The 14,838-nt window shown below is 44.5% G+C and overlaps 1 protein-coding gene across 4 annotated transcripts in view; it reads left to right on the forward strand.

Annotated features, from left to right (window-relative positions):
* LOC106575756 (non-homologous end joining factor IFFO1) overlaps positions 1 to 14,838 on the forward strand; it is a 33,675-nt gene that overhangs the window by 2,934 nt on the left and 15,903 nt on the right. For all 4 annotated transcript variants that reach the window (XR_006760238.1, XM_045700406.1, XM_045700405.1 and 1 more), the window contains exons 2-3: positions 5,224 to 5,284; positions 11,889 to 11,984. Coding sequence is in view for 3 of the 4 variants with exons in the window: in XM_045700406.1 (XP_045556362.1) it covers positions 5,224 to 5,284; positions 11,889 to 11,984 (157 nt within the window). In the remaining variant the exon portion in view is untranslated. The remainder of the gene's footprint in view (positions 1 to 5,223; positions 5,285 to 11,888; positions 11,985 to 14,838) is intronic.

Genomic DNA, 14,838 nt, shown 5'->3' on the forward strand with positions numbered 1-14,838 from the left:
AAACGAACTTACGATTTACAGACAGTCCTGTTAGGCTTACACACGCTAAACACAAAACAATCTCCCACCAATACACAGACAAACACACCCAACTAATATAGGACTTCCAATCAAAGGCAACACCACACAGCTGCCTTCAATTGGAAGTCCACCCCAATTAACTCAACATAGAAACAGATCAACCAGACTACACATAGAAATACATCAACATAGACCATAACTCAAAACCCGGAAATAATAAATCAAACGCCCTCCTAACTAACACACCAACCTGAACCACATAAAACAAATACCCTCTGCCACGTCCTGACCAAACTAAAATGACAATTAACCCTTATACTGGCCAGGACGTGACAGATACACCCCCTTCCCTTCCTCTCCTCCACTCCTCTTCCCCTGCCCTGTCCCTTGTTCTCTCCATCTATCCATTCATATTGCTAGTCATTGTTCCCGCTCTCTCATTGGCTAGTTCTGTCATACCCCTCCAGTGGTGGAAAAAGTACCCATTATCATACTTGAATAAAAGTATAGATACCTTAATAGAAAATGACTCAAGTAAAAGTGTAAGTCACCCAGTAAAATACTGCTTGAGTAAAAGTCTAAAAATATTTGGTTTTAAATGTACTTAACTATCAAAAGTAAAAGTATAAATATTTTAAAATTCCTTATATATGGCACAATTGTTCATGTTTTTTAAATGTACGGATAGCCAGGGACACACTCCAACACTCAGACATCATTCAGAAACCAAGCATGTGTGTTTAGTGAGTCCGCCAGGTAAGAGGCAGTAGAGATGACCATGTGTGTTTAGTGAGTCCGCCAGGTAAGAGGCAGTAGAGATGACCATGTGTGTTTAGTGAGTCCGCCAGGTAAGAGGCAGTAGAGATGACCATGTGTGTTTAGTGAGTCCGCCAGGTAAGAGGCAGTAGAGATGACCATGTGTGTTTAGTGAGTCCGCCAGGTAAGAGGCAGTAGAGATGACCATGTGTGTTTAGTGAGTCCGCCAGGTAAGAGGCAGTAGAGATGACCATGTGTGTTTAGTGAGTCCGCCAGGTAAGAGGCAGTAGAGATGACCATGGATGTTCTCTTGATAAGTGGAATGTAGTGAAGTAAAAGTTACCCCAAAAAACTACTTAAATAGTACTTTAAAGTATTTTTACATAAGTACTTTACACCACTGTACCCTCCCTTCTTTTCCTGACCTGCTCTGTCCTGTATTATCATCCCTACCTTCACCTGTCTCTCTCTGTGTCTGGCTGTCCCTCTGTCTGTCTGTCTGTCTGTCTGTCTCTGTGTCTGTCTCTGTGTCTGTGTCTGTGTCTGTGTCTGTCTGTCTGTCTGTCTGTCTGTCTGTCTCAGGCTCTCTCTCTCTCTCTCTCTCACTCTCTCTCTCGCTCTCTCGTCTCTCTCTCTCATCAAATAAAATGCAGCTTTATTGGCATGGGAAACATGTTTACATTGCCAAAGCAAGTGAGATAAACAGTAACAAAAGTGAGGACATAAAACAATGTTAACAAAAACTATTAGAAATAAACAGTAAACATTGCAAAAAAAAGTGTTATACTGTATTATCAGCTATGTACAGTGTTATGTCAATGTGCATATGGTTGTAATACCAATAGTAGTGGAAGATAAATCACCATAAATATTGGTGGTATTTACAATGTTATTTGTGCTCCACTGGTTGCCCTTTTCTCATGGCAATGGGCCCAAATATTGCTGCTGTGATGGCACACTGCGGTATTTCACCTAACAGAAATGGGAGTTTATCAATGTTTGATTAGTTTTCAAATTCTTTTGTGGGTCCGTATGATCTGTGGGAAATATGTGTCTCTAATATGGTCATACATTTGGCAAGAGGTTAGGAAGTTCAGCTCTGTTTCCACCTCATTTTGTGGGCATTATGCACATAGCCAGGTCTGCCTATGGGGGTCTCTGTCAATAGCAAGGCTATGCACACTGAGTCTGTACAGTTTGGGTCAGTCCCAGTGGTCAGGTATTCTGCCACTGTGTACTCTCTGTTTAGGGCCAGATAGCATTCCAATTTGCTTGTTTTTTTGGTTGATTCTTTCCAGTGTGTCAAATAGTTATCTTTTTGCTTTCTCATAATTTAGTTGGGTCTAATTGTGTTTCTATCCTGGGGCTCTGTGGGGTCTGTTTGTGTTTGTGAACAGAGACCCAGAACCAGCTGGCTGAGGGGACTCTTCTCTAAGTTCATCTCTCTGTAGGTGATGACTCTGTGGTGGAATGTGTGGGCATCGTTTCCTTTTAGGTGTTTGTAGAATTGAACAGATCTTTTCTGCACTTTGATAACTAGTGGGTATAGTCCTCATTCTGCTCTGTATACATTGTTTGGTGTTTTGCGTTGTACACAAAGTATATTCTTTCAGAATTCTGCATGCAGAATCTCAATTGGGTGTTTGTCCCGTTTTGTGAATTCTTGGTTGGTGAGTGGACCCCAGACCTCACAACCATAGAGGGCAATGGGTTCTATTACTGATTGGGATGTCAAGGGTTATGTTCTTTTTGATGGGGTAGAAGGTCCTTCTTGCCTTGTCTCTCAGATTGTTCCCAGCCTTGTGGAAGTTAGCTGTGGTGTTAATGTTTAGGCCGAGGCAGGTATAGCTCTTTGTGTGCTCTAGGGCAACACTATCTAGATAGAATTTGTATTTGTTGTCATGGCTTCTGCACCTTTTTTGGAACACCATTATTTTAGTCTTACTGAGATTCACTTTCAGTGCCCAAGTCTGACAGAATCTGTGCAGAAGATCTAGGTGCTGCTGTAGGCCCTCCTTGGTTGTGGACAGAAGCACCAGATCATCTGCAAACAGTAGATATTTTATTTCTGAGTCCAGTAGGGTGAGGCCTGGTGCTGCAGGCTGTTCTAGTGCCTTTGCAAAAAGCTTTTTTGAAATCAACAAAGCATGAGAAGACTTTGCTTTTATTTTGGTTCATTTGTCAGTAAGGGTGTGCAGGGTGTATACGAGGAAATGATGGAGTGTGCTGAGGATAATGTTGAAGGGTTTAAGAATAGCCTATTTGACTTTGTGGTCTGTATATTTAATCATTTATTTTAGTATACCATCAACACCACAGGCCTGTAGCTCATCCAATGTAATTGGAGAATCCAGTGGGTTCTGGTGGTCTTTAATAGCTGATTCTAAGTTAAGTAAATTATCATGTGTATGTTTTTGCTCTTGGTTCTTTGTTATACGAGTGAAAAGGTTGGAGAAGTGGTTTATCCATACAGCTCCATTATGGATAGATAGCTCTTCGTGTTGTTTGTTTAGTGTGTTCCAATTTTCCCAGAAGTGATTTGATTCTATGGATTCTTCAATTACATTGAGCTGATTTCTGAAATGCTGCTCCTTCTTTTTTCTTAGTGTATTTCTGTATTATTTTAGTGTTTCACCAACGTGAAGGCGTAAGCTAAGGTTTTCTGGGTCTCTGTTTTTGGATGGATAGGTTTCTCAATTTCTTTCTTAGGTTTCTGCGTTCTTCATCAAACCATTTCTCATTGTCGTTAGTTTTCTTAGCTATTCTGCTTGAATTTAAATTTGATATGTTAGCTGATAGGTCAAATATACTGTCCAGGAAATTGTCTAGGAGGGATTGGATTTGTTGTTGGCCAATAGTTTTTTGGTTTCTACACTACACTCCTGCCATCTATAGCATTTCTTAAAAGCATGTAGTTTGTTCAGCTTCAATGTCTGGGTTGAGTATTGCTCTGTTCAAGAAGATAGTGATTTTGCTGTGATCTGACAGGGGTGTCAGTGGGATGACTGTGATCGTTCCGAGAGACACTGGGTTGAGGTCGATGATAAAGTAGTCTACAGTACTACTGCCAAGAGATGAACTGTAGGTGTACCTACCGTAGGAGTCCCCTCGAAGCCTACCATTGACTATGTCTAGACCCAGCATGCAACAGAGCTGCAGGAGTTGTGACCTGTTTTTGTTGGTTGTTTTGTCAGCTGTGTCTAGGGGGCATATTGGGGAGGGAATACTGTCACCTCCAAGTAGGTGTTTGTCTCCCTGTCTGCTAAGAGTGTCGGGTTCTGGCTTTAGGTCGCCACAGACTAGTACATGTCTCTGGGCCTGGAAAGGGTTGATCTCCCCCTCTAGGATGGAGAAGCTGTCATCATTCATGTGTGGGGAGATATAGGTACCACACAGGACAACCATTTTCTCTGAGATCATTTCCCTATTTATTTCCAACCAGATGGGAAATGTTCCTGTTTTAATGAATTGATTAGAGTGGGTTAGGTTATGTCTGATCTATACCAAATTCTCTCTCTCTCTCTCTCTCTCTCTCTCACTTCTCTCTCTCCTCTTCTCTCCATCTCTCACTCTCTCTCTCTCTCTCTCTCTCTCTCTCTCTCCTCTTCTCGCCATCTCTCACTCTCTCTCTCTCTCTCTCTCTCTCTCTCTCTCTCCTCTTCTCGCCATCTCTCACTCTCTCTCTCTCCTCTTCTCTCTATCTCTCTCTCTCTCTCTCTCTCTCTCACACACTCTCCACTGCCAGCTCCACTCTCCTTTCTTCAACCCCCTTCCCCCACATCATCTCTTTCTCCCTCTCTCTCTCCCTAACTGCATGCGGCCATGCGCCTACCCCTCCACCTAGTATCTGCAATGCGGTATACTCTGCACGGCAGGCTGTGATTGCTGGAAAAGGGAGGTGGCTTCCAAAGAGAGCTCAGCTCATCTTTCCCTCGCTCTCTCCCTCTCCCTCACCTTACCCATCTATCTCAATCACAACAGTGTGCACAATGGCACAAAAAACGTCTCTCTGTACACTATATAAACTCCTATTTGTTTTAAGAGCAGTTTGGTAAAGACTCCGACATGTCGCAGTATTGTGCATTTTAAGCAGCAATTCTATAAATGGCAGTGCTGTGCAGTGGGGTCTGTGTGGTGTGTAGAGTCACTGAATCAGCCATCGTAGTTCTAACATGTCAACTGTACAGGCTTTTAATGAGATTACTGTTCACTAGATGGATGGTGCTGTCTGACCCTGGGGCCCAGATTCATGGACCAGGGGTTTCACACACACACACACACATACACACACACACACACACACACACACACACACACACACACACACACACACACACACACACACACACACACACACACACACACACACACACACAGTTAATAGTTGTTATTATGATGTTGCCATTTTACTGTGTCATTTACTTCACATTACTTTTTGTTGTGTAGGTGGGAGGAGGAGTACACTGTCAGAGTGGACATGCAGCAGAAGATGGAAGACCTACAGGAGGTAACTGTGTGTGTGTGTGTGTGTGTGTGTGTGTGTGTGTGTGTGTGTGTGTGTGTGTGTGTGTGTGTGTGTGTGTGTGTGTGTGTGTGTGTGTGTGTGTGTGTGTGTGCCTGGCCTCTCTTATTAATTGATACATAGGGGGTAAATGTATCTGTTACACTTGTTCTCTGTTGATTTGCAGGGACAAGAACAAAGCCATGTCAGCATATCAAACATGACAACAAGACATTACATTGAAATGTTTAGGAGCTCAATGCTTGTAGACACAAAGGCCCTCCTCACTGATGTGTACAGTAAGTTAGGGCGCGGGGCCAGAAGCGCAGTGTTGTCTCTGACGCTGTGTCTGAGGTTCTGGCAGTGTTGACACGTTTCACATTGCCCTGACGCATGCCAAACAACCTAATACAATTGCTTGTGTGAAACAGCTTGGTTGAATAGTGTGCAAACCACTAACCTAATATAGTATGTTTATAAACAGCTAACGTAATTGTACTGTAGGCAATGTATAAATCCCTAACCTACTAGTTAGATGCCCCTCCCATGACGTTCGTCATACGTGTTATAGAAAGCAGCTGACTGTCATGATCAAACAGCCAAATGGTTAACTATTTGAGGAAGTGGTGTAGCTACTTACACACATTCAGTATGTGTGAATTACAGCAACAATATCAACTCCCCAAAATGGCACCGTTGGTCCCTGTCAGACAGTTACATCTGAAAGTCATTTGTACGTCCTACTTCCAAATTTTATTGGTCACACGCATTAAGCAGATGTTATTGCGGATGTAGCGAAATGCTTGTGTTCCCTGCTCCAACAGTGCAGTAATATCTAACAATTCACACAAATCTAAAGTAAAAGAAAGGAGTTGTGAAAATATACACTACCGGTCAAATGTTTAGAAACACCTACTCATTCAAGGGTTTTTCTTTATTTTTACTATTTTTTACATTGTAGAATAATAGTGACGACATCAAAACTATGAAATAACACATATGGAATCATGTAGTAACCAAAAAAGTGTTAAACAAATCAAAATATATTTTATATTTGAGATTCTTCAAATAGCCACCCTTTGCCTTGATGACAGCTTTGCACACTCTTGGTGAGCAGGTCCTCACCAGACATCACCGGCAACAATGTCGCCTATGGGCACAAACCCACCGTCGCTGGACCAGACAGGACTGGCAAAATGTGCTCTTCACTGATGAGTCGCGGTTTTGTCTCACCAGGGGTGATGGTCGGATTCGCGTTTATCGTCGAAAGAATGAGCGTTACACCGAGGCCTGTACTCTGGAGCGGGATCAATTTGGAGGTGGAGGGTCCGTCATGGTCTGGGGCGGTGTGTCACAGCATCATCGGACTGAGCTTGTGTCATTGCAGGCAATCTCAACGCTGTGCCTTACAGGGAAGACATCCTCCTCCCTCATGTGGTACCCTTCCTGCAGGCTCATCCTGACATGACCCTCCAGCATGACAATGCCACCAGCCATACTGCTCGTTTTGTGCGTGATTTCCTGCAAGACAGGAATGTCAATGTTCTGCCATGGCCAGCGAAGAGCCCGGATCTCAATCCCATTGAGCACGTCTGGGACCTGTTGGATCGGAGGGTGAGGGCTAGGGCCATTCCCCCCAGAAATGTCCGGGAACTTGCAGATGCCTTGGCGGAAGAGTGGGGTAACATCTCACAGCAAGAACTGTCAAATCTGGTGCAGTCCATGAGGAGGAGATGCTCTGCAGTACTTAATGCAGCTGGTGGCCACACCAGTTACTGACTGTTACTTTTGATTTTGACCCCCCCCCTTTGTTCAGGGACACATTATTCAATTTCTGTTAGTCACATGTCTGTGGAACTTGTTCAGTTTATGTCTCAGTTGTTGAATATTGTTATGTTCATACAAATATTTACATATGTTAAGTTTGCTGAAAATAAACGCAGCTGACATTGAGAGGACATTTTCTTTTTTTGCTGAGTTTATATAGGGCAGGTTTGAGTAACCGGGTGGTAGCTGCAAGGGATGGCTATTTAACAGTCTGATGGCCTTGAGATAGAATCTGTTTTTCAGTCTCTCGGTCCCAGCTTTGATGCACCTGTACTTAACTTCTTATGGATGGTGGCAGTATTGAGTTGCTTGGATGACTGACGTGCCCAGGGTAAACTGCCTCCTACTCACTCCCAGAAACTAAGATATGCATATTATTAGTAGATTTGGATAGAAAACACTCTGAAGTTTCTAAAAATGTTTGAATGATGTCTGTGAGTATAACAGAACTCCTATCTTTAAAATGGTGTATAATACTTGTATGTTTGAGAAATTTTAATTAGGAGATTTTGTTGTTTTGAATTTGCCGCCGTGCACTTTCACTGGCTGTCGTCATATCGATCCCGCTAACGGGATTCAAGCCATAAGAATTAATCAATCAATCAAATATATTTACAAAGCCCTTTTTACATCAGCCGATGTCACAAAGTGCTATACAGAAACCCAGCCTAAAACCCCAAACAGCAAGCAATGCCGATGTAGAAGCACGGTGGCTAGGAAAAACTCCCTAGAAAGGCAGGAACCTAGGAAGAAACATAGAGAGGAACCAGGCTCAGAGGGGTGGCCAGTCCTCTTGGCTGTGCCGGGTGGAGATTATAACAGAACATGTTCAAATGTTCATAGATGACAAGCAGGGTCGAATAATAATCACAGTAGTTGTAGAGGGTGCAACAGGTCAGAACCGTAGGAGTAAATGTCAGTTGGCTTTTCATAGCCGATCATTCAGAGTTAGACAGCAGGTGCGGTAGAGAGAGACAGTCATACAGCAGGTCCGGGACAAGGTAGCACGTCTGGTGAACAGGTCAGGATTCCATAGCCGCAGGAAGTACAGTTGAAACTGGAGCAGCAGCAGGTGGACTGGGGACAGCAGGTGGACTGGGGATAGCAAGGAGTCATCAGGCCAGGTAGTCCCGAGGCATGGTCCTAGGTCTCAGGTCCTCCGAGAGAAGAGAGAGAGAGTTAGAGGGAGCATACTTAAATTCATACAGGACACCGGATAAGACAGGAGAAATTCTCCAGACATAACAGACTGACCCTAGCCCCCGACACATAAACTATTGCTGCATAAATACTGAGACAGGAGGGGTTGGGAGACACTGAGGTCCCGTCTGACGATACCCCCGGACAGGGCCAACCAGGCAGGATATAACCCCCACACACTTTGCCAAAGCACAGCCCCCAAACCACCAACTTACTACCCTGCGACAAGGCCAAGGATAGCCCACGCAGATCCCACGGCACGAACCCGAGGGGGGCGCCAACCCGGACAGGAAGATCACGTCAGTGACTCAACCCACTCAAGTGACGCACCCCTCCTAGGGACGGCATGGAAGAGCACCAGTAAGCCAGTGACTCTGCCCCTGTAATAGGGTTTGAGGCAGTGAATCCCAGTGGAGAGAGGGGAACCAGCCAGGCATAGGCAGCAAGGGCGGTTCGTCGCTCCAGTGCCTTTCCGTTCACCTTCACACCCCTGGGCCAGACTACACTCAATAATAGGACCTACTGAAGAGATGAGTCTTCAATAAAGACTTAAAGGTCGAGACCGAGTCTGCGTCTCTCACATGCATAGGCAGACCATTCCATAATAATTGAGCTGTATAGGAGAAAGCCCCGCCTCCAGCTGTTTGGTTAGAAGTTCTAGGGACAATAAGGAGGCCTGCGTCTTGTGACCGGAAGTGCACTGCCCGCAACCACAGGCATCTCCAGAGGTGCGGTCTGCCCAGCGTATCACCGGGGGCACACTGCCTGCCTTCCAGGACACCTACAACACCTGATGTCACAGGAAGGCCAAAAAGATAATCAAGGACATCAACCACCCGAGCCACTGCCTGTTCACCCCGCTATCATCCTGACCTTGCCTTCTGGATGACAGTGGGTGAACAGGCCGTGGCTCGGGTGGTTGATGTCCTTGAAGTGCGGGCAGTGAGCGTCGGTGGCACTGTGTTATCCTCAAATCGGATGAAGAAGGTATTTAGCTTATCCGGGAGCAAGATGTCGGTGTCCTCGACGTGGCTGGTTTTCCCTTTGTAATCCGTGATTGTCTGTAGACCTTGCCACATACGTCACAGAAGTTGCAGTAGCAGTGGTCGAGTGTTTTTAGCAGCACGAGTACTACAGTCAATGTGTTGATAAAACTTCGGTAGCGTTTTCCTCAAATTTGCTTTGTTAAAATCCCCAGCTACAATAAATGCATTCTCAGGATATGTAGCTTGAGGGGGAATGCACATGGCTGTGACTATAACTGAAGAGTATTCTCTTGGGAGGTAATACGGTCTGCATTTGATTGTAAGGTATTCTAGGTCGAGTGAACAAAAGGACTTGAGTTTCTATACATTATCACAATCACACCATGAGTAGTTAATCATGAAACATACACCCCTGCCTTTCTTCTTCACGGAGAGTTCTTTATTCCTGTCTGCGCAATGTACTGAGAACATAGCTGGCTGTATGGACCGGGACAGTATATCCGGAGAGAGCTTTGATTCCGTGAAACAGCGTATGTTACAGTCCCTGATGTATCTATGGAGGAGATCCTCGCCCTGAGCTTGTCTACTTTATTGTCCAGAGACTAAACATTAGTGAGTAATCTACTCGGAAGTGGTGGATGGTGTGCACGCCTCCTGAGTTAGACTAGAAGTCTACTCTTCTCCGCCGGCGGCATCTTGTAGCAGCCCCTGGGATAAGTTCAATTGCCCTGGGGGTTATGAACAAAGGATCCAATTCGGGAAAGTCGTATTCCTGGTCGTAATGCTGGTGAGTTACCGCCGCTCTGATATTCAAAAGTTCTTTCCGTTTGTAAGAAATAACACAAAAAAAACAAAAGATTGGAATGTTGCTTAGGAGCTAGAAGCAAAGCTGCCATGTCTGTCGGTGCAATCTTGCCATCAGTAAGCATATGAAGCTGAGCCAGATGGGGCTCTGGTTTCTCAGGTTTGTTGTGTGTGTGTGTGGATGTGTGAGGATGCAACTGCAGGGGACATATACCTAACCCAGTTAGACAGGCTCTGTTGAGCCAACAGGAGACCACATGGCATGCAGCAAAGTCCCACTTTACATTCAACTATCCATGCAGAACAATGGACAAGATACACAAAGAAACACTTGGGGACAAGTCAAGTTACCTTATTTCATTTGCAGCACAGACACAATCAACTTTTATGTCAAGACATATCTCAGGAAGAAGTTCTGCAAAATATTATGGCTAGTAGTTTACAGAATCAAATACTTCAGAGAAAAGAGGGAGAATTAGATCAACAATATGATCCAAGGCACTTCTGAGATTAAGTAGGCAGGGTTGTCAATGTATAATCTGTGTGTATGTACTCTATGTTTGTGTGTTGTACTTTGGATTTGTAGTAAGACTTAGGGTAATAACATCTTTCCTTACACTGTAAAGAATATATAATCATTGTGGACAGATTATACTGTTGTACTTTAGATTTGAAGTGCGAAACGAGTCAAGACTTATAAAGACAAGATATGATGTTTTACTGTTTTGCCCTACCCTGAGGTGGTCAATATAGAATTATTTTACTGTTTGGCCCTACCCTGAGGTGGTCAATATAGAATTATTTTACTGTTTGGCCCTACCCTGAGGTGGTGAATATAGAATTATTTTACTGTTTGGCCCTACCCTGAGGTGGTCAATATAGAATTATTTTACTGTTTGGCCCTAACCTGAGATGGTGAATATAGAATTATTTTACTGTTTGCCCTACCCTGAGTTGGTCAATATAGAATGTTTTACAGTTTGCCCTACCCTGAGATGGTCCATATAGAATGTTTTACTGTTTTGCCCTACCCTGAGATGGTCAATATAGAATTATTTTACTGTTTTGCCCTACCCTGAGATGGTGAATATAGAATTATTTTACTTTTTGCCCTACCCTGAGATGGTCAATATAGAATGTTTTACTGTTTTCCCTACCCTGAGATGGTCAGTATAGAATGTTTTACTGTTTGGCTCTACCCTGAGATGGTCAATATAGAATGTTTTACTGTTTGCCCTACCCTGAGATGGTCAATATAGAATGTTTTACTGTTTGGCCCTACCCTGAGATGGTCAATATAGAATGTTTTACTGTTTTGCCCTACCCTGAGATGGTGAATATATAATGTTTTACTGTTTGGCTCTACCCTGAGATGCTCAATATAGAATGTTTTTTTTACAGTTTTTCCCTACCCTGAGATGGTCAATATAGAATGTTTTTTACTGTTTGGACCTACCCTGAGTTGGTCCATATTGAATGTTTTACTGTTTGGCCCTACCCAGAGTTGGTCAATATTGAATGTTTTACTGTTTTGCCCTACCCTGAGATGGTCCATATAGAATGTTTTACTGTTTGGCCCTACCCTGAGATGGTCCATATAGAATGCTATTTTTTTACTGTTTTTTTAATCTGGTCTTTTCCAGAAAGTAGGGACTGAGCTGGTTTGCAGGATGTGTGTGAGTGGTGGGGTTGTGTGTGTCTGTGTTCGTGCAGGCCTGCGTGTGTCTGTGTGTGCGCGTGTACCTGTGTGCATAGACATGCATCTCATGATTATGTGTGTGTTTTGTTTGTAGGACCTCCAGGAGAGTGAGGGCTGTCAGGATGAGTTGGCTGTCAGAGTGCAGCAGCTGAAGGCTGAACTGGTGCTCTTCAAAGGCCTCATGAGCAACGTGAGTCTACATCCATAAAGTTCCTCTCAATATGCACCTTCTCTTATCCAATCCAATTGTATTGGTCACATACACATGGTTAGCAGATGTTATTGCGAGTGCTTATGCTTCTAGATCTGACAGTGCAGCAGTATCTAACAGGTAATATCTAACAATTCCACAACAAAACCTAATACACACAATCTAGTAAAGGAATGGGATAAGAATATATAAGTATAAAATATATGGATGAGTAGTGACAGAGCGGCTAAGATGCAATAGATAGTAAATAATAGATAGTGAAGGATACAGTATATACATATATGATGAGTAATGGGAGATATGTAAACATTCTTAAAGTGGCATCACTAAAGTGACAAGTGTTCCATTTATTAAAGTGGCCAATGATATCAAGTCTGTAGGTAGACAGCCGCCTCTCTGTGGTAGTGTTGGCTGTTTAACAGTCTGATGGCCTTGAGATAGAAGCTGTTTTTCATTCTCTCTGTCCCAGCTTTGATGCACCTGTACTGACCTCGCCTTCTGGATGGAAGCGGGGTGAACAGGCAGTGGCTCGGGTGGTTATTGTCCTTGATCTTTTTGCCGTCCTGTGACATCGGGTGTTGTAGGTGTCCTGGAGGGCAGGTAGTTTGCCCCCAGTGATGTGGTGTGCAGAACGCATCACCCACTGGAGAGCCCTGCGGTTGTGGGCGGTGCAGTTGCCGTACCAGGAGGTGATACAGCCCGACAGGATGCTCTCGATTGTGCATCTGTAAAGGTTTTTGAGGGTTTTCGGTGACAAGCCCAATTTTTTCAGCTTCTTGAGGATGAAGAGGCGATGTTGCGCCTTCTTCACCACACTGTCTGTGTGCGTGGACCATTTCAGTTTGTCAGTAATACGTACACCGAGGAACTTAAAACCTTCCACCTTCTCCACTGCTGTCCCGTCGATGTGGATAGGGGGGTGCTCCCTTTGCCTTCCTGAAGTCCACGATCATCTCCTTTGTTTTGTTGACGTTGAGTGAGAGGTTATTTTCCTGGCACCACACTCTCAGAGCCCTCACCTCCTCCCTGTAGACTGTCTCGTCGTTGTTGGTAATCAAGCCTACCACTGTAGTGTCGTCTGCAAACTTGATGATTGAGTTGGAAGCGTGCATGGCCACGCAGTCGTGGGTGAACAGGGAGTACAGGAGAGGGCTGAGAACGCACCCTTGTGGGGCCCCAGTGTTGAGGATCAGTGGAGTGGAGATGTTGTCAAGAAGTCCAGGACCCAGTTGCACAGGTCGGGGTCGAGACCCAGGGTCTCAAGCTTAATGATGAGTTTGGAGGGTATTATGGTGTTGAATGCAGAGTTGTAGTCAATGAACAGCATTCTTACATAGGTATTCCTCTTGTCCAGATGTGATAGGGCAGTGTGCAGTGTGATGGTGATTGCATCGTCTGTGGCCCTATTGGGGTGGTAAGCAAATTGGAGTAGGTCTAGGGTATCAGGTAGGGTGGAGGTGATATGATCCTTGACTAGTCTCTCAAAGCACTTCATGATGACAGACGTGAGTGCTACGGGGCGATAGTCATTAAGTTCAGTTACCTTAGCTTTCTTGGGAACAGGAACAATGGTGGCCGTGATTGACTGTAGACCCTGCCACATACGTGTCATGTTTGAGCCGTTGAATTACAACTCCACTTTGTCTCCATACTGACACTTTGCTTGTTTGATTGCCTTACGGCGGGAATAACTGCACTGTTTGTATTTGGCCATGTTTCCAGTCGCCTTGCCATGATTAAATGCGGTGGTACATGCTTTCAGTTTTGCGCGAATGCTGCCATCAATCCACGATTTCTGGTTAGGGAAGGTTTTAATAGTCCTAGTGGGTACAACATTTCCTATACACACTTCCTTATAAACTCGCTCACCGGTCAGCGTATACGTCAATGTTATTGTCTGAGGCTACCTTGAATATATCCCAGTCGATGTGATCGAAGCAATCCGATTGGTCAGACCAGCGTTGGATAGACCTAAGCACGGACACTTCCTGTTTTAGTTTATGACTATAGGAGGGGAGCAACAAGATGGAGTCATGGTCAGATTTGCGAAAAGGAGGACGGGGGAGGGCCTTGTATGCATCGCGGAAGTTAGAGTAACAGTGGTCGAGTGTGTTACTTGCTCGTGTACTGCAATCGATATGCTGATAGAATTTAGGTAGACTTGTTCTCAGATTAGCTTTGTTAAAATCCCCAGCTACAATAAATGCAGCCTCAGAATATATGGCTTCCAGTTTGCATAAAGTCCAGTGAAGTTCCTTGATGGCCGTCTTGGGAGATATACATGGCTCTGACGATAACCGAGGAGACTTCTCTTGGGAGATAATATGGTCGGCATTTGATTGTGAGGAATTCTAGGTCAGGTGAAGAAAAGGGCTTGAGTTCTTGTATGTTGTTACAATTACACCATGAGTCGTTAATCATGAAACATACACCCCCGCCCTTCTTCTTACCAGAGAGATGGTTGTTCCTGTCAGTGCGATGCACTGAAAATCCCGTTGGCTGTACGGACTCCGACAGCATGTCCCCAGCTAGCCATGTCTCCGTGAAAGAAAGTATGTAACAATCCCGGAAATCTCTTTGGAAAGCAACTCTTGCCCTAATTTCGTCGACTTTGTTAACTAGGGACTGGACATTAGTGAGTAATATACTCTGAAGCGGTGGGTGATGTGCGCACATCCGAAGCCTCACTAGAAGACCGCTCCGGGCACCCTTTCCTCCGACGGCGTTGTTTTGGGTCAGCCTCTGGAATCAGTTCAAATTCACAAATTCCCTGGGAGATGCAGACGCTTTGGGAAAGTCTTATTCCTGGTTGTAGTGCTGGTAAGTTGATGTC

The sequence above is a fragment of the Salmo salar genome, chromosome ssa02 (assembly GCF_905237065.1).
Source record: "Salmo salar chromosome ssa02, Ssal_v3.1, whole genome shotgun sequence".
NCBI classification, from domain to species: Eukaryota; Metazoa; Chordata; class Actinopteri; order Salmoniformes; family Salmonidae; genus Salmo; species Salmo salar.